The 18591-nt window shown below is 40.1% G+C and overlaps 1 protein-coding gene across 1 annotated transcript in view; it reads right to left on the reverse strand.

Moving 5' to 3' along the window:
• Positions 1-14698: 14698 nt before the first annotated feature.
• Positions 14699-18591, reverse strand: part of ca8 (carbonic anhydrase VIII) — a 14042-nt gene continuing 10149 nt past the window's right edge. The window contains exons 8-9 of the mRNA XM_012820265.3: positions 17541-17714; positions 14699-15093 (exon numbers count right to left, since the gene is read on the reverse strand). Coding sequence (XP_012675719.2) covers positions 17580-17714 — 135 coding nt within the window. The 3' untranslated portion in view covers positions 14699-15093; positions 17541-17579. The remainder of the gene's footprint in view (positions 15094-17540; positions 17715-18591) is intronic.

The following is an 18591-nucleotide window of genomic DNA, read 5'->3' on the forward strand; positions in this document are numbered from 1 at the left end:
CTATATCTCGACTATTCTCTTGCCTATGCCCTTTTGGATTATGTTTGCTTGCTTTTGGATTGCCTGCCTGTGAACCGTTTCCTGCTAAGTAAACATTTATTCATCATTCAACTGCTGAGTTCTGAGTCGTGCATTTGGGTTTTACACATCACCACCGGGCCGTAACACTGATACGTATGTGAGTATCAGTGTGAGTACCCTGTCCCTGTGCCATTGTGCTTGCTCTAAGGGGGTTCAGACCCTGGACTTTGTAAAGCGCCTTGAGACCATTTTTAGCAGTCTTAGTTAGTTTTAGCACTATATAAATCAAACTGAATTGCACTGAAGCAGTTGTGCATCTGAGACCTCCACTTCCTTTCAGGTCCTTGGCCCCATTTTTTCAAAAGCAAGTTGTTTGTAGAATCCATCTTACAAATCATCTTACATTTTTGGACCATTTTCTAAAAGTATTGTAACTTTACAGGTACTTGAAAACGTTCATAGATCTCCGGGCGCTCCGGAGTAGTCGTAGACTGCTAACGTTCATAGATCTCCGGGCGCTCCGGAGTAGTCGTAGACTGCTAACGTTCATAGATCTCCGGGCGCTCCAGAGTAGTCGTAGAATGCTAACGTTCATAGATCTACGGGCGCTCTGGAGTAGCTTCTCACTGGGGTCACCAACAGGATATAAAAGGAAATTATAGCTAACAATCAACTTATCAATGTTATATGTGTGTCCGTCCTTTATTATTGTATAACTGTCACCTTTTAGCTTTTAAAAAAAGCTTTGAGCCCATAAAATATGTGATTAAACGTTTTAAACATTTAGCGTCTATTCCCACATGACATGACACCACTAAATGGCACTCTGAGATTCTTCTGAATGAAGAGTGCGTTAGAAATAAAATGAATTATTATCATTTATTATTATTAAATAAACGCTCAAGAAATGTTTTTTTACTGTGAGTGGAAATGGGGTATAAGTGTGTGTGTGTGTGTGTGTGTGTGTGGGGAGGAGGTGTAAGTGTAGTATTTTTGCTTGAAATGCCCAACCCTACTTCATACAACTTTTAAATGGCTAGTAGCACTTCCACCACAACTACATTGGATGAGTTGAATAAACTGTGCTTAATATACGATTGCGGTCAATACATAGGTTTGTTTTATAAAATGACATAAAATACTGTAATGTGGTTTATATACAGTGCGGTTGATAGTCAGGAAAAACTGTATTTTTACTGCAAATTCAATGACAATTCCTTCGATGAAGGTCGAGATGGTGGGTGGGATGAATTCAGTCTGAAATCAACAACCACGTCTTTGGTCTTTGTGGTATTTAATTGGAGGAAGGCTTCATCACACCATTTGAGAATGTGCCTGCTCCCATGCTGGCTTCTACATTCATTGGTGTGAGTAGGTCGAGTAGATGCAACCAAGGAGAGCTCATTGCTTGAGAGCTGAGCTTCTGAGGTTACGGCAAAGCAAAGCCGCAGGAGGAACGGTGGGATGTTACAGGAGACGCTCAAAAAATCGAATGAATAATGGTCAGATACGTGTACAACAGTGTAAATCTAATAAAGTAATGGTCGTGTACAACAGTGTAAATCTAATAAAGTAATGGTTGTGTAAAACAGTGTAAATCTAATGAAGTGATGGTCAGATACGTGTAAAACAGTGTAAATCTAATACAGTAATGGTCGTGTAAAACAGTGTAGGTGAAATTGGTACCAGCCTCACATGGGAGTACCAGACTATGTAGGTAACTTACCCTGTGAGCAGGAGCCGGGTGAATGTGGGTGCAATTGTGTGTAAATTGTGATACCGTCTTTGCGAGGGCCACCAAGACACACTGGTGCTGTCCTTGCAACAGCAACAATATGTTGGTAGTCTCACCCGATTGGACAGGCATCAACCATTCAACACAAAGGCAGATCAATTAAGTTGAACACCTAGGGGGCGCCACACAAAGTGTAGTGTCCTCCACGTGGTCAAAATAATGATAATCCACAAATCAGTCTCGTTAAATATATCAGTCTCATAAAATATATTATACTATCAATTTGGAACTCCGATTAATAATTAAATTAATAACTACAACCAAAGTTACCTTACTAATAGTATAGTTGAAGGTCATTAGAATTCTGAATAGAAGAGGTTGGCAACGTCCATTCTTGTGTAACATTAAATAAACCAGCGTATATAAATCAAAGTATTTATTTACACAATGATAAGAAAATAACACACAATATGTAATGTAGCTAAATGTAACTAACCAATGAATTGAAGGAATAGGTGTATGTGTAATCGAGAGGGAGTGTGTGTGTGAGCTTGTGAGCTCGGGGTTGCGCTGTTAGGAGCGCGCCAGAAAGAATGTGTGTGTGTGTTCCTTTGTCTGATCACCGTAGTTCCGCGTGCATGTGTGTGCACGTACGCGAACATACATGTGATGTGAACAAGGACGAGCCTATATGCAGCGCGAAGTTCGAGTATTCTCTTCGCTTGTGAGGCTATGTGAAGGCCAATGTATGTGTAATCGTGCGCGATTAAGGTGCCATGTTAGGAAAGAGGGAAATGGTTAGTGATGCATGCAAGACTCGATGTGTCTGAGAAGCAATCCTAACGATAACCCTTAGATGGTGTGGCGAAGCCAACTACCAGCTAACAATGAACATATATATCACAGTTACGTTCAGTAAACAAAACATATGAAACACATGAACAATGGCATGTAAACAGTCTTATGCTTAGCCAGGTTGTGAATAGCTAGGATAGCTAAATGCCCAGTTAATGTCAGAGTTACCAGTCCTTTATGAAAAGAGTCGTGCTGGCGAGTCCGATGTTGAAAAGGGCAGAAGAGATTATGCCGTCCGTAGCTGGAGAAAGTTGTCCTTGCTGTGATGTCTCTGTTTTACTGCAGTTTAGGTCGGAGGATTTGATCGCTCAGAACGTTGCAGTTGCCTTCTGTTCCCGTTGGGTAGAGTTAGCTAGCAGGTCTATCGTTAGCTGCTTTCGCTAAACTTACTGCGTCTCACTGAGCAGTTCGTTGACTGAGATATCTTAGGCGTGTGTCGGCCGTAAGAAGTGAGAACAACGAGAGTTGGTTGTTCACCGGTTGACGGTGTGCTCACGCGGTGTTGGAGGTCCAAGAGGCTTGCTCCTCGCGGACGATGCCCGGAGGGAGAGAGAGGGGTCCTAGCCAGGTGGGCGCCGACAGAGAGGAGGTCACATCTTGGGAGATGCGGCTATTATCCACGCTCAGGTGGGCGTGGTTAAGAAAAGCATCAGGTTACATTTTTATGACAGGTAAAACCTGACGTAGTTTCCGGGGGAACCCATAGACAAGTTACTGATTAAAGTCAACCACAATGGACGAATTCCAGGTGTACCTACAACAGTGTAAATCTAATGAAGTGATGGTCGTGTAAAACAGTGTAAATCTAATGAAGTGATGGTCGTGTAAAACAGTGTAAATCTAATAAAGTAATGGTCGTGTAAAACAGTGTAAATCTAATAAAGTAATGGTCAGATACGTGTAACACAGTGACCAGTACCTTTCCTGCAGTGCATCACAGAATGAGATCTAGATTCTGACCAGCCTTACGAGTAGGAGGATGATTACACTCAACACACTGAACAAAATAAATATAATCTACATAGTTAACATTATTAGTGAGATGTGCAGGTTTTCCATTTCAATGTGTTTTACCAGCAAATACCAGTTACAAATAATAGCTCTACTAGCTAACTCTAAGCTCTCTTATCTGCTGAAGAATAACTTAGCAGATGACTCTGATATATATATATATATACTGAACACACTGCCAGTGAAGGGGATTGAGATGATCTAGTGAACGAGAGTGCAGTGCAAACAGTGACTTAGCCAGTCTGCAGACAAATCTGCACACTACTTCTTCATTTTACATTCAATTTATTAAACCTGTGGTTGGCTGCCTAATCAAAACATGTCAAATAAATTCTCCACTCTCTAACCCAAATTTGCGGCAACCCTTAGTTGAATGGAATCATTGAATAGAGCGCAACTGAATGGAATAATTGAACCACCAACCAACAGAAAAAGGAAACTAAAGTTTAGCGCTCAGGAAATAAATATAGCTGCTACTCAGGTGTCAACAAACATATATAACAGGGCCATAATTATACACCCGATGAAAAAATACTATTATACTATCTATTTGGGTGGCTGTAACAGCTACATGTAGGGAAGTGAGTAAAGTGAAAAAGAGATGGCAAGACATAAAAAGGTGAAGAAAAGAAAAACTTGCTTTTAAAATGGCACAACTGAGCAAAAACGCTTCTTGGACTTTGACTTTCTTTGACTTGTTTCTGGATGTTCTTCCTACTCACATCAAAGGCACTACGTGGATCTCACCTGCTTCAGCTTAGGACTGATAAATGTTTCATTCTTTGTCTGCCCTTTTCAGTGAATGCTCCTGCGAATGTGCTATAAAAGGATACATCTATGTTATGTTTAAAGCACTTTGAGCTGCATTCTTTTGCATGAAAGGTGCTATATAAATAAAGTTTTATTATTATTATTATTATTATTTACTGTTGTGTTGAGCAAACTACAGTGGCACTAGAAAGTTTGTGAACCTCTTCTGAATTTCAGAAAATCGGTTTAAATATGACCTAAAAGGTGTACTTGTATATTTAGTTTATTGACCAAATGAGCCAACATTAAAATACAATAGTGTAAAAAAGATCCCTTCCTCCAACAGTTGATATAAACACCTATAACAGCGAATAATGTAAGAACTGCCAATAAGGTCATATTTTTCCCTTTCTTAATGTGATAAAAGCCAATAAAGACTCACCAATAATGTCATAACATTTCTGAACCAATAATGTTATGATGTTTTGCGCATAGTGCACATTATTACATTACAAGTTACAAATTATCACATCGGATGGTTATTACATCAGCTGGGTTAAAAAAAAAAGCATAACAAAAGTAATAATTGGACCCGATAATGTAACAATATACTTATATTACTGTGTGTCTAAGATTTATTTATGATCAAATGCCAGACTTCCCCTTACTTCCTCCACTTACCCTTACTGATCATAAACCTGACCAGTGCTGACTTCTGAATCTTATTCCTAGTTCTAACACACACACACAAATTTGGATCAAGACCTATTTGTGTGTGGATCGCGAAAAAGCGAAAAGGTCTCAAAAGGATGTCAGTTGAAGCTCAGATGAATGTGAGTGTTGGATGATCCACGAATGCAGATTTACAGTATTGATGTATTTTTACAAATTAGACATGAATTTGTACAAATCAAAGTATGTTTATCAAGTACTTGTCAAGTAAGGAGTTCTGTATTTGAGGATAGAAAAACACATTTGTAAATTGTTGCATATTTGTGGATCATGGTACATTTACAAATCATTTTGAGTCATTTTTCTCTCCATACATACACACACACACACCTACTCTCTCTCTCTCTCTCTCTCTCTCTCTCTCTCTCTCTCTCTCTCTCTCTCTCTCTCTCTCTAGGTGTTATGATTATTTATGTGTTGTGAAACGGCCTTTTACTAGCTATTGGGTACCAAATGCATTGGGAGCACACAGACAATTATTCTTGTGTTGTATAATATGAAATATATGCCTCTTTAAAAATGTTGTGTTGTCAAATAAAAAATAGCACAATTTCTTTCCATTCAAAAAATGTATCTTTAAAGGGGCTATATGTAAGCCTGACTAGCTGTCAGGTAGCGAGCTAAATGATTTCATGCTCTTCCCCACAGTGGGGCAGTGGGGGACAGTGTGTTCCTATGTTTGCACAGCCCTACTTACTCTCCCTTGGCGGAAGCACACTAAACGTTAGGCTAGGTCCCGTGGCTAGGTTGGAGTCCAGTGCAGGAGTTTTCCTCTCACAGTGAGATTGCCTAAGCTAAGTGTGAAGGGCAAACATTTGTTGTGGTTGTTGATTTGAGCTTATTTTCATTCAAGTGAAAAATCTTTCTACTGTACACCACTTTGTGACTGACACGCTGAAATGAATGATGGCATGTACAGTAGTGCTAGGAGGTTTGTGAAAACCCTTCTGAATCTCTGAAAATCTCTATAGATGACCTCAAATGTGACCAACTGTTCATGTAAGTCATCAAAATTGATAAAGAGAAGTCACAACTTCGACATGGGAGACAGGCGTGTTTGTCTCTAGCATGTCTCTTAAATGTTGGGTAGGGATGTTTACTCACTGCACAGCTCTGTAGCCCGCGGCAACCCGCTACACTTACCCCACATCGTACCTCAGTGGACATTCATTCAGTGTTTCTTGGCAGGGAAAAGTATGAAAATATCATCTCCTCTCCACTGATGTACCCCAGGGATGAGTGCTTGGACCCCTCCTATTTTCTAGGTGTGATCATCCGTTTCCATGGTTTCTCCTATCACTGTCATGCAGATGATAATCTGCATCGTTAGCATTAACGCAAAGCAAAGCTGTCATCAAAGCAAAAGGTGGCTACTTTGAAGAATCTAAAATATATATAAACACTTTTTTGTTCACTACCCAATTCCATATGTGTTCTTTCATAGTTTTGATGCCTTCAGGTCTGTCCACACTTTTGACTGGTACTGTATATGCAGGGGGGCTGTTAACAACTCTCACCATCCAAATACAAACACAAGGGAATATCTTTTGGATAAGATAACTATTTCATGCTGTTCGCGGTAGCCACTATATACTTACATATGCAAGTATGACACAGATTACACTCCACAGACATCCAAACGCATAACTGTACAAGTAACATCAAATAGGCTAGTCTAAGGGTTCACCGTAGCACACACAGCAAACAAAGAAAAAATACGCAACATTGACCAAATCATTAGTGATTGCAATGCTGCAGCTATACACCAGTTGGCTCCAGAGTCAGGTCCCACAAACTAAGGCCCCATGCAGACGAAGCCTAGTTTGCCTGAACCCGGGTTCATTTTTCACACATATCAACTTTTTAAATCGCGTGCACATGAACCCAGCGAATCCGATTGACTCAGCTGTAGTACATCCCCCACGCCTGTTGGTGGCGCTTTAAGGTGCTACAGACAACTGAAGAAAAGGAGAAGAAGACAGGAGCATGCTATCAAAGTAGCATATGACAGTAGTTGAGCTCCAACTAGCAACGTTTAGCTTAGCCGCATAACCTATATTTAATCTGCACAGTAACACATTATGGTGGTTTATAAAATCAGTGGTAAGAGCAGACTGTAGGTTAAGCGAAAAATAATTATATTTGTAAAGTACATATCCACACACGGCAAAAATCGTCTGTTTGCCAAATTACAGATGAAAGTAGAACACATTTCCCCCAACCCTGACATGCTGACGTTGTTAACACAGTCTCTCATTTTACTGTTACACAGAGTGTTGATAACTGTGGCAGGTCATCCGGCAGACCCTCAACTAACAAACTTTAATGTTAGCCAATGGCACTGTGGATCCTGCAGCAACAATTTTCTAGAAAATTAACGTTAGCATTCTTCTACTTCTACTCTAAGTTATTACCTCAGCTGTTAGTGTTAGCTAGTGCTAAATGGGAAAAGAAGCAAATACCAGAACTATTAAAAAAAATACTTACATTTCCCACGTCTGCATTTCTGCAATTGACAGTTGGTACTGATCCCTCTTTTAAGCACATTCTCGTCGAGAGTCCAGCCTTATACTGGCCCAGGTTGGCAAAACAGTCAGATGAAAAGTGCTTGGTGCACAAGGATGGATGTGCAGCTGACTACAGAGCAGATAGAGTTTGCTTCATTGAGCTAGGTAGCATATCCGAACGTATCCAATGTTTGCAAGAACAAAATGGTACCGGATCAGGTGGGATGTAGACTCCCAACATGGCTTGGGGGCGCTCTCTAATGAGCGCCTGCTGGGACGTCACAGCGAGGAGAAAATCTGAAGGGCTTACTGAATCACATCTTTCCTGACATAGACATTGTCTTTTTTCAGCGTTTTTGGGTTGGGGACACCAGATACCCAAATCTATGTGTAGAAGCAGTAAACATTTTCATAATATGTCTCCTTTAAATTATGGTTCATGAATGTACACAGGAAGTGACCAGAGCGAGCAGTGAGGTAAACATGAGAGGAATGAGATGAATGCTGCTGGCTGAGAGGCCTGATGGCCTGGAGGAAAGACTGAGTCTGTTCGTCTGGATGCTCCGGTAACCTCTACCTGACGGCAGCAGTGCGAACAGTCCATAGCTTTGGTGGCTGTAGTCGTCTATGATTTTCGGTGCTTTTCTAAGGCATCATAAGAAATAATTCTTAAATACTTTTGGGTATATAGGCAAATGTACTAGTTTTTAGTGTAGATGTACTGATTTCAAGATAAATTGCCTAGCATATAGCCTCATTTCAAGATGATGGTCCTAGCATTTGCTGAATTTAAGCACATTTTCCTACATTTTGAGAAAATAATTCTTACATTTTTTTGTATTTAGGCAAATATACTTGTTTTTAGTGTTGCTTTACAGATTTCAAGATAAATTGCCTGGCATGTAGACTCATTTCAAGATGATAGTGCTAGCATTTGCTGAATTTAAGCACATATTCCTACTTATTGAGAAAATGATTCTTAAATCTTTTGGGTATACAGGCAAATGTACTTGTTTTTAGTGTAGTTGTACTGATTTCAAGATAAATTACCTAGCATATAGCCTCATTTCAAGATGATGGTGCTAGCATTTGCTGAATATAAGCACGTTTTCCTCATTCACTTTAACCTGCTAAAGTCTGTTCTTAAAGCAAAAGTTTGACTTTAATACTGTCTTTCCACTGTATAGTATTTTGTCTACAGGAATACATAATTGCTGTGCTGTGCTAAGATGCTTGAAATAAGAAATTCTGACTTTGACAAAGCAGTTTTGTACTTATAATGCCTTATAATTATGGCAATTCTAGTTTCAAGCATTAACGTGCTCAGAACCAGTAATAGAATCTCAGTAACAAGTAATAAAACCTTATTAAGATTATTAAGGACTGAAACGCTTGAAGCAAGTGAAATGCTCTAACATAAAAAATGCCTGGTAAGAAGAAATATCTTGTCAGACAAAAACAAGCATATATTGCCTTGATTTACTAAGATTTCACTTTTTGCAGTGCACGGAGGGGCGGTAACAGCCAGTGATGTGCTCCGCTGACTCTGGAAGGCCTTGCGATCAGCACGGAGCAGCTACCAGACCAGGCCATGATGCAGCCAGTGAGAATGCTCTCAATGGTGCATCTGTAGAAGGTGGTGAGAGTAGTTTTGGCAGACCTGCCAAACTTCTTGTGTCTCCTCAGGAAGTATAGATGCTTTTAGGCAGTTTTGACTGGTCCAGGAGAGGTCCTCATTGATGAACACACTGAGGAACTTGAAGCAGGAGACTCTCTCCACTTAAGCTCCCCTTCACCTTTTGTCCTCTGTCCTCACTCCACCCCCCCCCCCCCTCAGATGACCCGGTCCCCCACAGGGGAAATCCCCCGTTGTCTCGCCTTCCCGTCATAAGCTTATAGGGTGGTCTTATGACCACTCCCCTGTATTCTCCTACCTGACTGAATTGTATAAATGCCAACACCTTACTGTCGGGTAGGCTCTGAGTATTCTCTGTCTCCACGCTGAACTAAACTCCAAAAATCCTGAGATTACTTACATTATTTTATTTTATGACAGATGTCCCTCTGGTTTACACCTACTTGGAATTTTTTCTGGTGTGAAGGTGCATACAGTAAACATAAAACATAAAAACATAGAAACACAATAAGTACTACACATAACATAAAATCACAAATAAGTACTACACATTAGAAAAGTACTACACATAAGAACCAAAAAGACACAATATATACGATACAAATATATAAACAATGAATATAAAAAAAGTAAAGTGGAAAGTAGAGTGCAAAAAGCAAAACAGGAGTGCAATGTGAATGAGCAATGTGCGATGTAATGTGTGTTAATGTAACACAGACTTAGGGTGTGGGGGTGGGATAAGAGTCCAGGTCAGGTGGTGGTCCCGGGCCTTGTTAATAAGGCCAACTGCAGCCGGGAAGAAGCTGGTTTTGTGGCGTGAGGTTTTGGTCCTGATGGACCGCATAATCCTACCGGAGGGAAGAACCTCAAAGAGTTTGTGACCCGGGTGGGAGGGATCGGCCACAATCTTACCTGCCCGCCTCAGGGTCCTAGAGGCGAACAGGTCCTGAAGAGATGGAAGATTGCAGCCAATCACCTTCTCGGCAGAACGGATGATACGCTGCAGTCTGCCTTTGTCATTGGCAGTGGCAGCAGCGTACCAGACGGTGATGGAGGAGGTGAGGATGGACTCGATGATGCAGGTGTAGAAGACTGTTGTAGAAGTGTGTTGTAGTTTGAATCATTAATGCTGGAACATGGACTTCTAAAAAGGAGTACGATTCTGTGGTAAAATGGTTGCAGCAGAGGCAGGGCAGAGACTGGCCACCATTTTAAAAAGAGGCAACCAGTATGGCTGGCTATGCTGAGATATTGGCGGAGGATCCGGAAAGGCCAGTGAAACTGTACAAGGAGGCTGGCTAGAAACCCCATTGGAAGTGACTCATGCTGATTGGTTGAATGAGGTCATGACATAGAGGAAAGATGAGAGAAGCCAGATCTCTATAAAAGAGATGGCAGCTCCCTCGTGTGAGAGTCTCCTGTCCTGCAGAACTTGTTCGGAACCGATGAGATGTTCCATGGAGCACCTCAGTAGCTGAAAACTGCTCTGGAATAAAGTGTTCAGTATTTCCACAACTTGTTGCTTGGGAATTATTTGGGACGTTTTTCCCGCTCCGACATGTGCTTCAGGTATGTTGCATAGAATATGCTGAATAAACTACACCCTACCCATCGGACCGGCATTCCATAGAGTCCTTTGCTAAATCATGCAACCGCAACTAACTTCAGAGTTAAATAGAGTGTTATAACATAGTATAACAGTGGTGTTTTCACATGAAATTCATAATGATGGAGGTCAGTGCTACAGGGCAGTAGTCATTCAGGCAGGTGATGGGAGATTTCTTTGGTTCGGGAATGACGATCGCTTGTTAGAAGCAGGTGGGGACTGCGGACTGGTTTAGGGTGTTGCTCGCCTCAAACCATGCGTAGAAGGTGTTGAGTCGTCGGGAAGAGAGGCATCAGGCTGGACATCACTGTTATTTCTCCCTTTGTAGTCTGTGATGAAGCGCAGTCCACACAACATCCGTGTAGGGTCGGAATTGTGACTCCAGATTGTCCCTGTAGGCTTTTTTGGCATCTCTGATGGCTTTCCGTCATACCGGGACTTCCTCAAGGCCTCCAGGTCCCCAGAGCTATAGTCAGAGTTTAGCACAGACATCACCATTAGCTGGTGTTGTGGCAGTTAGCATAAGGAGCTATAACCTAGCTCTTCAACCCAAAGCAGCCCCAGGAGATCAGGAGGTGATGATGACGACAGCTGAGGGAGTTGAAAGGACTGAAAAGTAACATGTGGGTACATTTGTTATTTTCCTGAACTATGTAGCCAAGGCAGCTAGCCAAGGTAGCCAGCTACTTATGTATTAGCCGAGCGCTAACACTAGGAGACTGCAGCTATGTTTACACGTAGCTACCTTGTATGTAATCTCTGTGTGTTCACAGGTGTTTGCACTGTAGTTGTGGGCAACAGCATCACCTCTTGGTGGACTTTACAGAACTGTCCCTATATACAATTATGTGTCATAAAACCTGCTGTCAGGGCTTGACATGATGACATCAAGTAGCCAATGGTGACTACTTATTGCTGCTTGTGGCTAAACTTCTGTTCATGGGGAAGCAACAAATATTGTTGTAATGATTTGTCAAATTTTAGACATCATATGTTTTTCTTTTATTTGCATGCATTTACTTTTTATTTGTTTGAAAGTATACCCCAAAGTAAGTATACCCCAACATGCCGATGAAATCCCTAAATTAGGCTAAATATGTAACTACGTGAACTGCAAAACTAAAGGCAGCATTGCTCAATGAAAAATATTGTAGTGCAAAATAAAAATGATCTTATATCATGACAAGCTGACAAAACTGTGCAAAAGTATACATATTAAAAAGGTTATGTATGGAAACAGGCTTACATTTAGTAAATCTGAGGAAATGGCAGATTACATGAAACTAAACGTATTTTCTTCCCATCTCTCCATGTCTGATTGATTAATTGGATCCCTATTGATGGACCATGATATTGACCTCCTCACCATCATGCAGCCTATTCACATACATCATATATGGAACGAGAGCTCCTCCTGCTGGTCAAACAGTAGAGAGGAAAGCTGTCTTTTTGGAATGGAAACGTCTGACAGCATAGGGCAGCATCTGTTAAAGTGAACACAGATGAAATAGACCTAAGGAGAACTATATCAAGGCTTCATTTTAGATGGTCTGTCTTGTGCTGTGAATCTGACTTAGATTTTATAAATTTTGTATATATTATACATAACTTAATTTGGCTGAATATTTATTATTTCATAATTTTGTTGAAAGTCTGGTGTAAGGTGAACTAGAATGGAAAGGATGACAGCCGTGGAATGATACAATTTCGGATTTTAGGGTTAATACAACAACAACAACAACAACAGTCAATTATGCAGTCAATTAGAACATTTCCCCAAATTGCCCACATCTTAAGCTTGTTTATTTAGACATGTCATTATATCCAAATGAAGACCTAATAATGATAAGAAAATTCCGCAATGAGCTGTCTAATGAACAATGTTAGTGTTGTTATGTTATATAGAGAAGCATTATCTTTCATGTTATAGTCTATTTAAAATATCAGCACTAAATAGAAGAAGTTCATAAGCCTACGAGAAGGTTCTCAATGTGAAAAATGACTTGGTCAAGTAAAGACAAACGGCTCACCGTTTTGCCACTCGCTTACAAAACATTTGTTCTTCCCCCATTTATACTTCTTCAGTAATGTTCACCAAACCCTAACATTTGAATAGATGTTACCAGAGCTTAAAGGACCTTTTTAATTGACCAAGACATGGGTCACCTTGAGAGCCTCCTCGTAATCTATGAACCTCTTCTGTTCAGTGCTGCTATTTGAAATAGACTATACTAAATATATGATTTAGATGCGTGAAGAAGATAAACTTCCAAAAACAATGGAAGCAGTTTTCTGAGCAGCAGATTGGCTCATTTGTGCCATGTTAAAAACATCCTTTACTTTTCATTGCCTTCTAATGCCTTGCCATGGCTTTTTCACTTCATCCATCCATCCATCTATCTATCTATCTATCTATCTATCTATCTATCTATCTATCTATCTATCTATCTATCTATCTTGTCACTTCATCCACTTCCCTACGTGTAGATGCCTGCCACACGGTTGAGTCTGTGTGTTGTAGCAGCACAAATAGTATTTGAGTGGTGTGGAGTTACTACCCTGTATTACCTCCCTGTTTCATGGCACACATTAGCATGGAGCCTATGTCAATTTCCTGATCGCTAAACATTTGATTCCTTTTAATGCCGGTCGGCGGTTCCATGATTGCCTGTGATGCATGATACCCTTCAGCATCGCAAATGATGGCTAGAGCGAGCTGCCACGCGTTGATTACATGATCAGCCACAGGTTTATGTCACAGGCTATGTACGTCTCTTACTCAGCTTTTTTCTATTCTTTAGATCATCTTTGAATCATTCAATATGGATTTATGGATACAATAAGAATAATACTTTGCAATAATAAAGATGGTTCTGTGTTATCGGATAATGTTCAGTCAGAAGACTCTAAATAGCATATGTGCTTTGTTTACTTAACAATATAGTTTCATATGACCCATCATCACCGACTTCAAGTTTGAGGCATTACCGTGAACATGGCCACGTGCAGCTGGATCTTAACAACATGACATTAGCTACCAAGAGGGAGAAGACTTCGAAGTGGTGTGATTAATAGCTATACCCTAGGTAAAGTCTTGAGGTTAAAGAGCCTTAAGGGACACTTAATGCTATCTGTTGTCTAAATGGGAGAGGTCCTAATCACCTGACAATAGTTTGTTTGCTGATGCAGTTAGATCAGAGATAGGGCAGAGTTAGATCTAACTCATTGTCTCAGACAGAGAGAGTCTATGTGTACAATGCCTTAGAAGACTACAGTCAATACACAGTGTGTGTCTAGCATGACGCTGTCGGCCATTTTGACATTTCCTTTTGCCCTTTTTCAGCTTTGCGTGTATGCATCTACGTTCATTTCACACAGGGCCTTTGGATTCTTCACCTAGTCCTTGTAGTGGTCGTCCTATCTTAGTCAAGGGTTATCTTTCTTTATGTTCTGAATTATAAACAAGACAGAATGCTTGAATGAAGCTTTTTGGTGAAAGCTAATTTAATTAACCTAAACTATCCAACCAGCTGTAAACACTGTTGTTAATCCTTGGAAAACATATCACTGTCACCACTGAGGTATTTTAATCTAGACGTTTATTACATCATATTAAATAGAAGCACATTCATTACACATTCACAAATATGATTCCTCGGGAATGAAGTTAATCTTTACTGTGACATGACCATGGAACGCAGAAAAAAAATGATCCAGACATAATCATTATGGAGCTTTCTATGTTAATTATAAATGTTGAGTTTTTATATGATTGACAAGGTAATCCATAAACTAAGAGGTTGTCTTAATTTTGCTTCACTTTGCTTCATGTATCACTTGCATTTCTTAAAAACCCTATCTTCATACAAGGACTGTGGAAAAGGGTGGATTTTTCTCGTGACTGTCTAATGGAGGTTTGTTGTCTAAAACATATCTGTTGTTCTTATATTCAATGCGTGTCCTATATATATTCTTATTTCACATGAGCTCTTCACATTATTTGTGATTTACATTCAGCTACAGACTGTGTAATAATTCTTCAAAACCATACATTGAGCTGTCTGAAATATGAACCCGTCACTGAGCTTTGAGCATCTCAGTTCATAAGCGAATCTCTACGCAGCAAGGGCCAGCTCTTCAGTGGTGACGTCAGTGACTGTACAGGTCCTCTGGAAGCTTCCGTGGTGCTTCTCCATGTTAATGTCAGATAAGATGGCTCTGACTCTCTCACCTAGCTCCTCTGAAGAAAGAAAGAAAGCAGAAAAAACATTACTTGAATGAGAGACTATTTTGTGATACAGTAGCTCTCACAAGTTTGCACTAGTATATTCAGTTAATCATATACAAAGGTTATTCCTTGGCATATAGACCTGCAAACTGGACTGTGCCTTTGATGTTTGTTGCCGTTTGAAAAGCTTTCTGGTCATGTCAATAGCATCTGGACTGGTCACATGACTTTTCAGAATTCCATTCTAAGGAACAATAACCCCGCCTCCCTGCCTCAGGCTGGAAGGTATTCGTCCCCTGGAGGTCTGGACAAAAGCTGCTTTGTGCACCCCTGCACATCGCCAATACATTCATGAAACTGACCCAACTCAATTGAACAGAGAATGCTTGGTAGATCAAGAAGAAGGTTTCTGGAGCTCCACTGTTAAATGTCTGGATGACTGAAGGGAAGCCATCTTACATCCCGTTATATAACACAACCCACAGATATCAACACTAGTTTCCTTATCTAATACAACAATGTTACAAGGTGCAGACTTAGGTTAACCTCATTGTGTATGAATTCATCTGTAAAATATGTTTCAGTACAAAAACGTGTTTCAATATGAGCAGTACCCAGTGGAGCACGTCTCCACGACCTAAATCCAAATGAGTAATATGCAAAAGAGACTCAGGTGTTCCCTCGGGTGAACAGAAATAGCTAATCTTGTACCCAGAGCTGCAGAAAGCCCTAGATTAGAGAGAGAATGAGGTTATTCCATGACTTCAGTTTTGCCATTACTTCATTGTTTTGAGGTATGTAGAACCAATGGGAGATCATGACCCAATTCCACCAAGAACATTTAAAGAACCTGGCAGGACGACCCCTGACCCACGCTGTCCTCTACTACTCACGGACGTGCCTTGGCACCTGGGATAAGACACTATCTTTATCGGGGGGGCTGGGGGGAGGGGGGGGGGGTTGGAAGGGCTTATTGTCACCCTTCATTCAGCATCCAGTCACAGTTTGGTGTTAGATATACATATCTAAGTTTAATTCAGATTTGGTGTAAGATATACATATCTAAGTTTAATTCAGATTTGGTGTAAGATATACATATCTAAGTTTAATTCAGATTTGGAGTAAGATATACATATCTACCGTAATTTCCGGACTATTGAGCGCACCTGAATATAAGCCTCACGCACTAAATTTTTTAAAAATAATTATTTTTAACAGAAATAAGCCGCACATGTCTATAAGCCGCAGGTGCCTACCGCAACATTGAAACAAATTAACTTTACACAGGCTAAAATGAATATCAAAACTAATACAATAGTTCGTTTTGCCAGTTAGATAAGTGCACTGTTGCTTTAAGAGCGCACAGTCGCAAGAGTCAATCAGAAGCTAGAACGTTAGATTGAAGACAGACGCTAGTTTGAAACCAGTGAGCTAAAGAACTTGAAGACTGGATTTGTATTGTTGTAAACTTTTATTTTATGTTCTAAAGTGTTTTGAGTTGTGTTCTGTCTACGCTGGTAGACTGTGGTTATTTTGACATTAGTTAAGTTATTGAGAGATACTGAGAAATCGCGTGGAGCTAAGCATCCATGCGGCTGCATCCATGCTAGCATCCTAGCTCCACAAAGCCACCGTAAACACAAAGGCACCGTATACAGTCACAGGTATCATAATCCATAAATTAGCCGCATCGTTGTTTAAGCCGCGAGGTTCAAAGCGTGGGAAAAAAGTAGCGGCTTATAGTCCGGAAAATACGGTAAGTTTAATTCAGATTTGGAGTAAGATATACATATCTAAGTTTAATTCAGATTTGGTGTAAGATATACATATCTAAGTTTAATTCAGATTTGGTGTAAGATATACATATCTAAGTTTAATTCAGATTTGGTGTAAGATATACATATCTAAGTTTAATTCAGATTTGGAGTAAGATATACCTATTTAAGTTTAATTAAGATATACATATGTAAGTTGAATTCAGACATGAAAGACTGATATGATGAGTAACTCAAATCTTTACGCCGTAGCAATGAACAATACCCTTTTCTGATTGGCTCTGAGGTGTATGTTTGGACACCCCACACATGGATCTGGTCAATATCACCATGGAAACCCATTCTATATCAATTCTCTGGACCACAACAGTAAACAATGGTCACAGGTGAAAAGTGCTAACATTCATACAGAAAATTGTCTTGTATTTTTGGTACAAACACAAATTGGTACAGAACGTTTTCCGAGGGCCATATGGTTACGTGGTGAGTGTGGTGTAAGTGTGGTAAGGGCCGTGGAGGTGTCCCAGCAGTACACACAAATAATGGACTTGGCAGAGGAATATCCAGTGTACTACTCATCTGGGAGCCCTTTGCCTCGGGCTCACTAATTATTCTTATATATTGGGAATTATATTAATAATCATTAACTGATATGACAATCGTTTTAAAACAAACTGGACTTGCCACCAGGATATGACACGTTGGGTCCCAGAGGCGGAGCCTCTACTGGAAGGCCGCCCTGACTACCCTGTCACTGAGGGGTTGGGTGGGCCGGAAGTTGTCTCCCAACATGCCGTCATTCCCCTCGGGCAACTCCGCTCCTTTGACATGTGACCGGAGTCTCCGAAACTCCTCTATCTGCACCAAAGAAAACAGACAGACAGACAGACAGATAGGATCACGCTCAGATTTAGAATCATTGGTGCATTGGTGTTGACCCTGATATGCTAATGTGCGTCATCCAAGGGCACGACACTAGATGCCAGATGTTGCCCTCTGATAGAAGGGATATTTACAGATCATAAACAGACTAATATCATATCTACTTGTGTTCCATAAACATGTTGCCCTCTGATATAAGGGATATTTACAGATCATAAACAGACTAATATCATATCTACTATAATATATATATATATATATATATATATATATATATATATATATATAAAACATATAAACTTCCATAGTGCACTACATGTTCACTATTACAATGATGTGGACCATGATGTCTGTGCACCAGATTACTGTATGACTTTCACTGATAGAGAGCTTCTATACAATATAGTGCATATATCCCCACAAATTGGTATAAAGCATATAAATGATCAATTAACACATTCAAAGTATTATTTGTATTATATTATAGTATTCAATCTAAACCGTAGAATGCCATTGTTTCTACTCTCGTTCAAAAGTCCTCCTGACATTCTTACTGACCTGTGTTTAGCAGTGCCAAGAACATTCTCTTTTATTCTATAACGATTATGGAGACTATCTAGATTCTCTCAAAGTAGTTGAAGTATAGGGTAATACATTTCAATGAGACAAGCAAACTTGGGAGTTCAGAGTATACACCTTGTGGATGTGGATCTAGTGTGGAAATAGAAACCTGAGCAAAGCTACTTGTGTTGGGAAATAGAAACATGAGCAAAGCTACTTGTGTTGGGAAATAGAAAGCTGAAGTTCCCGCCATTTAAGCCACCAAAGGCCAAGACCCATTCCTTTTCCTTAA

Source organism: Clupea harengus, chromosome 22 (genome assembly GCF_900700415.2).
Source record: "Clupea harengus chromosome 22, Ch_v2.0.2, whole genome shotgun sequence".
NCBI lineage: Eukaryota > Metazoa > Chordata > Actinopteri > Clupeiformes > Clupeidae > Clupea > Clupea harengus.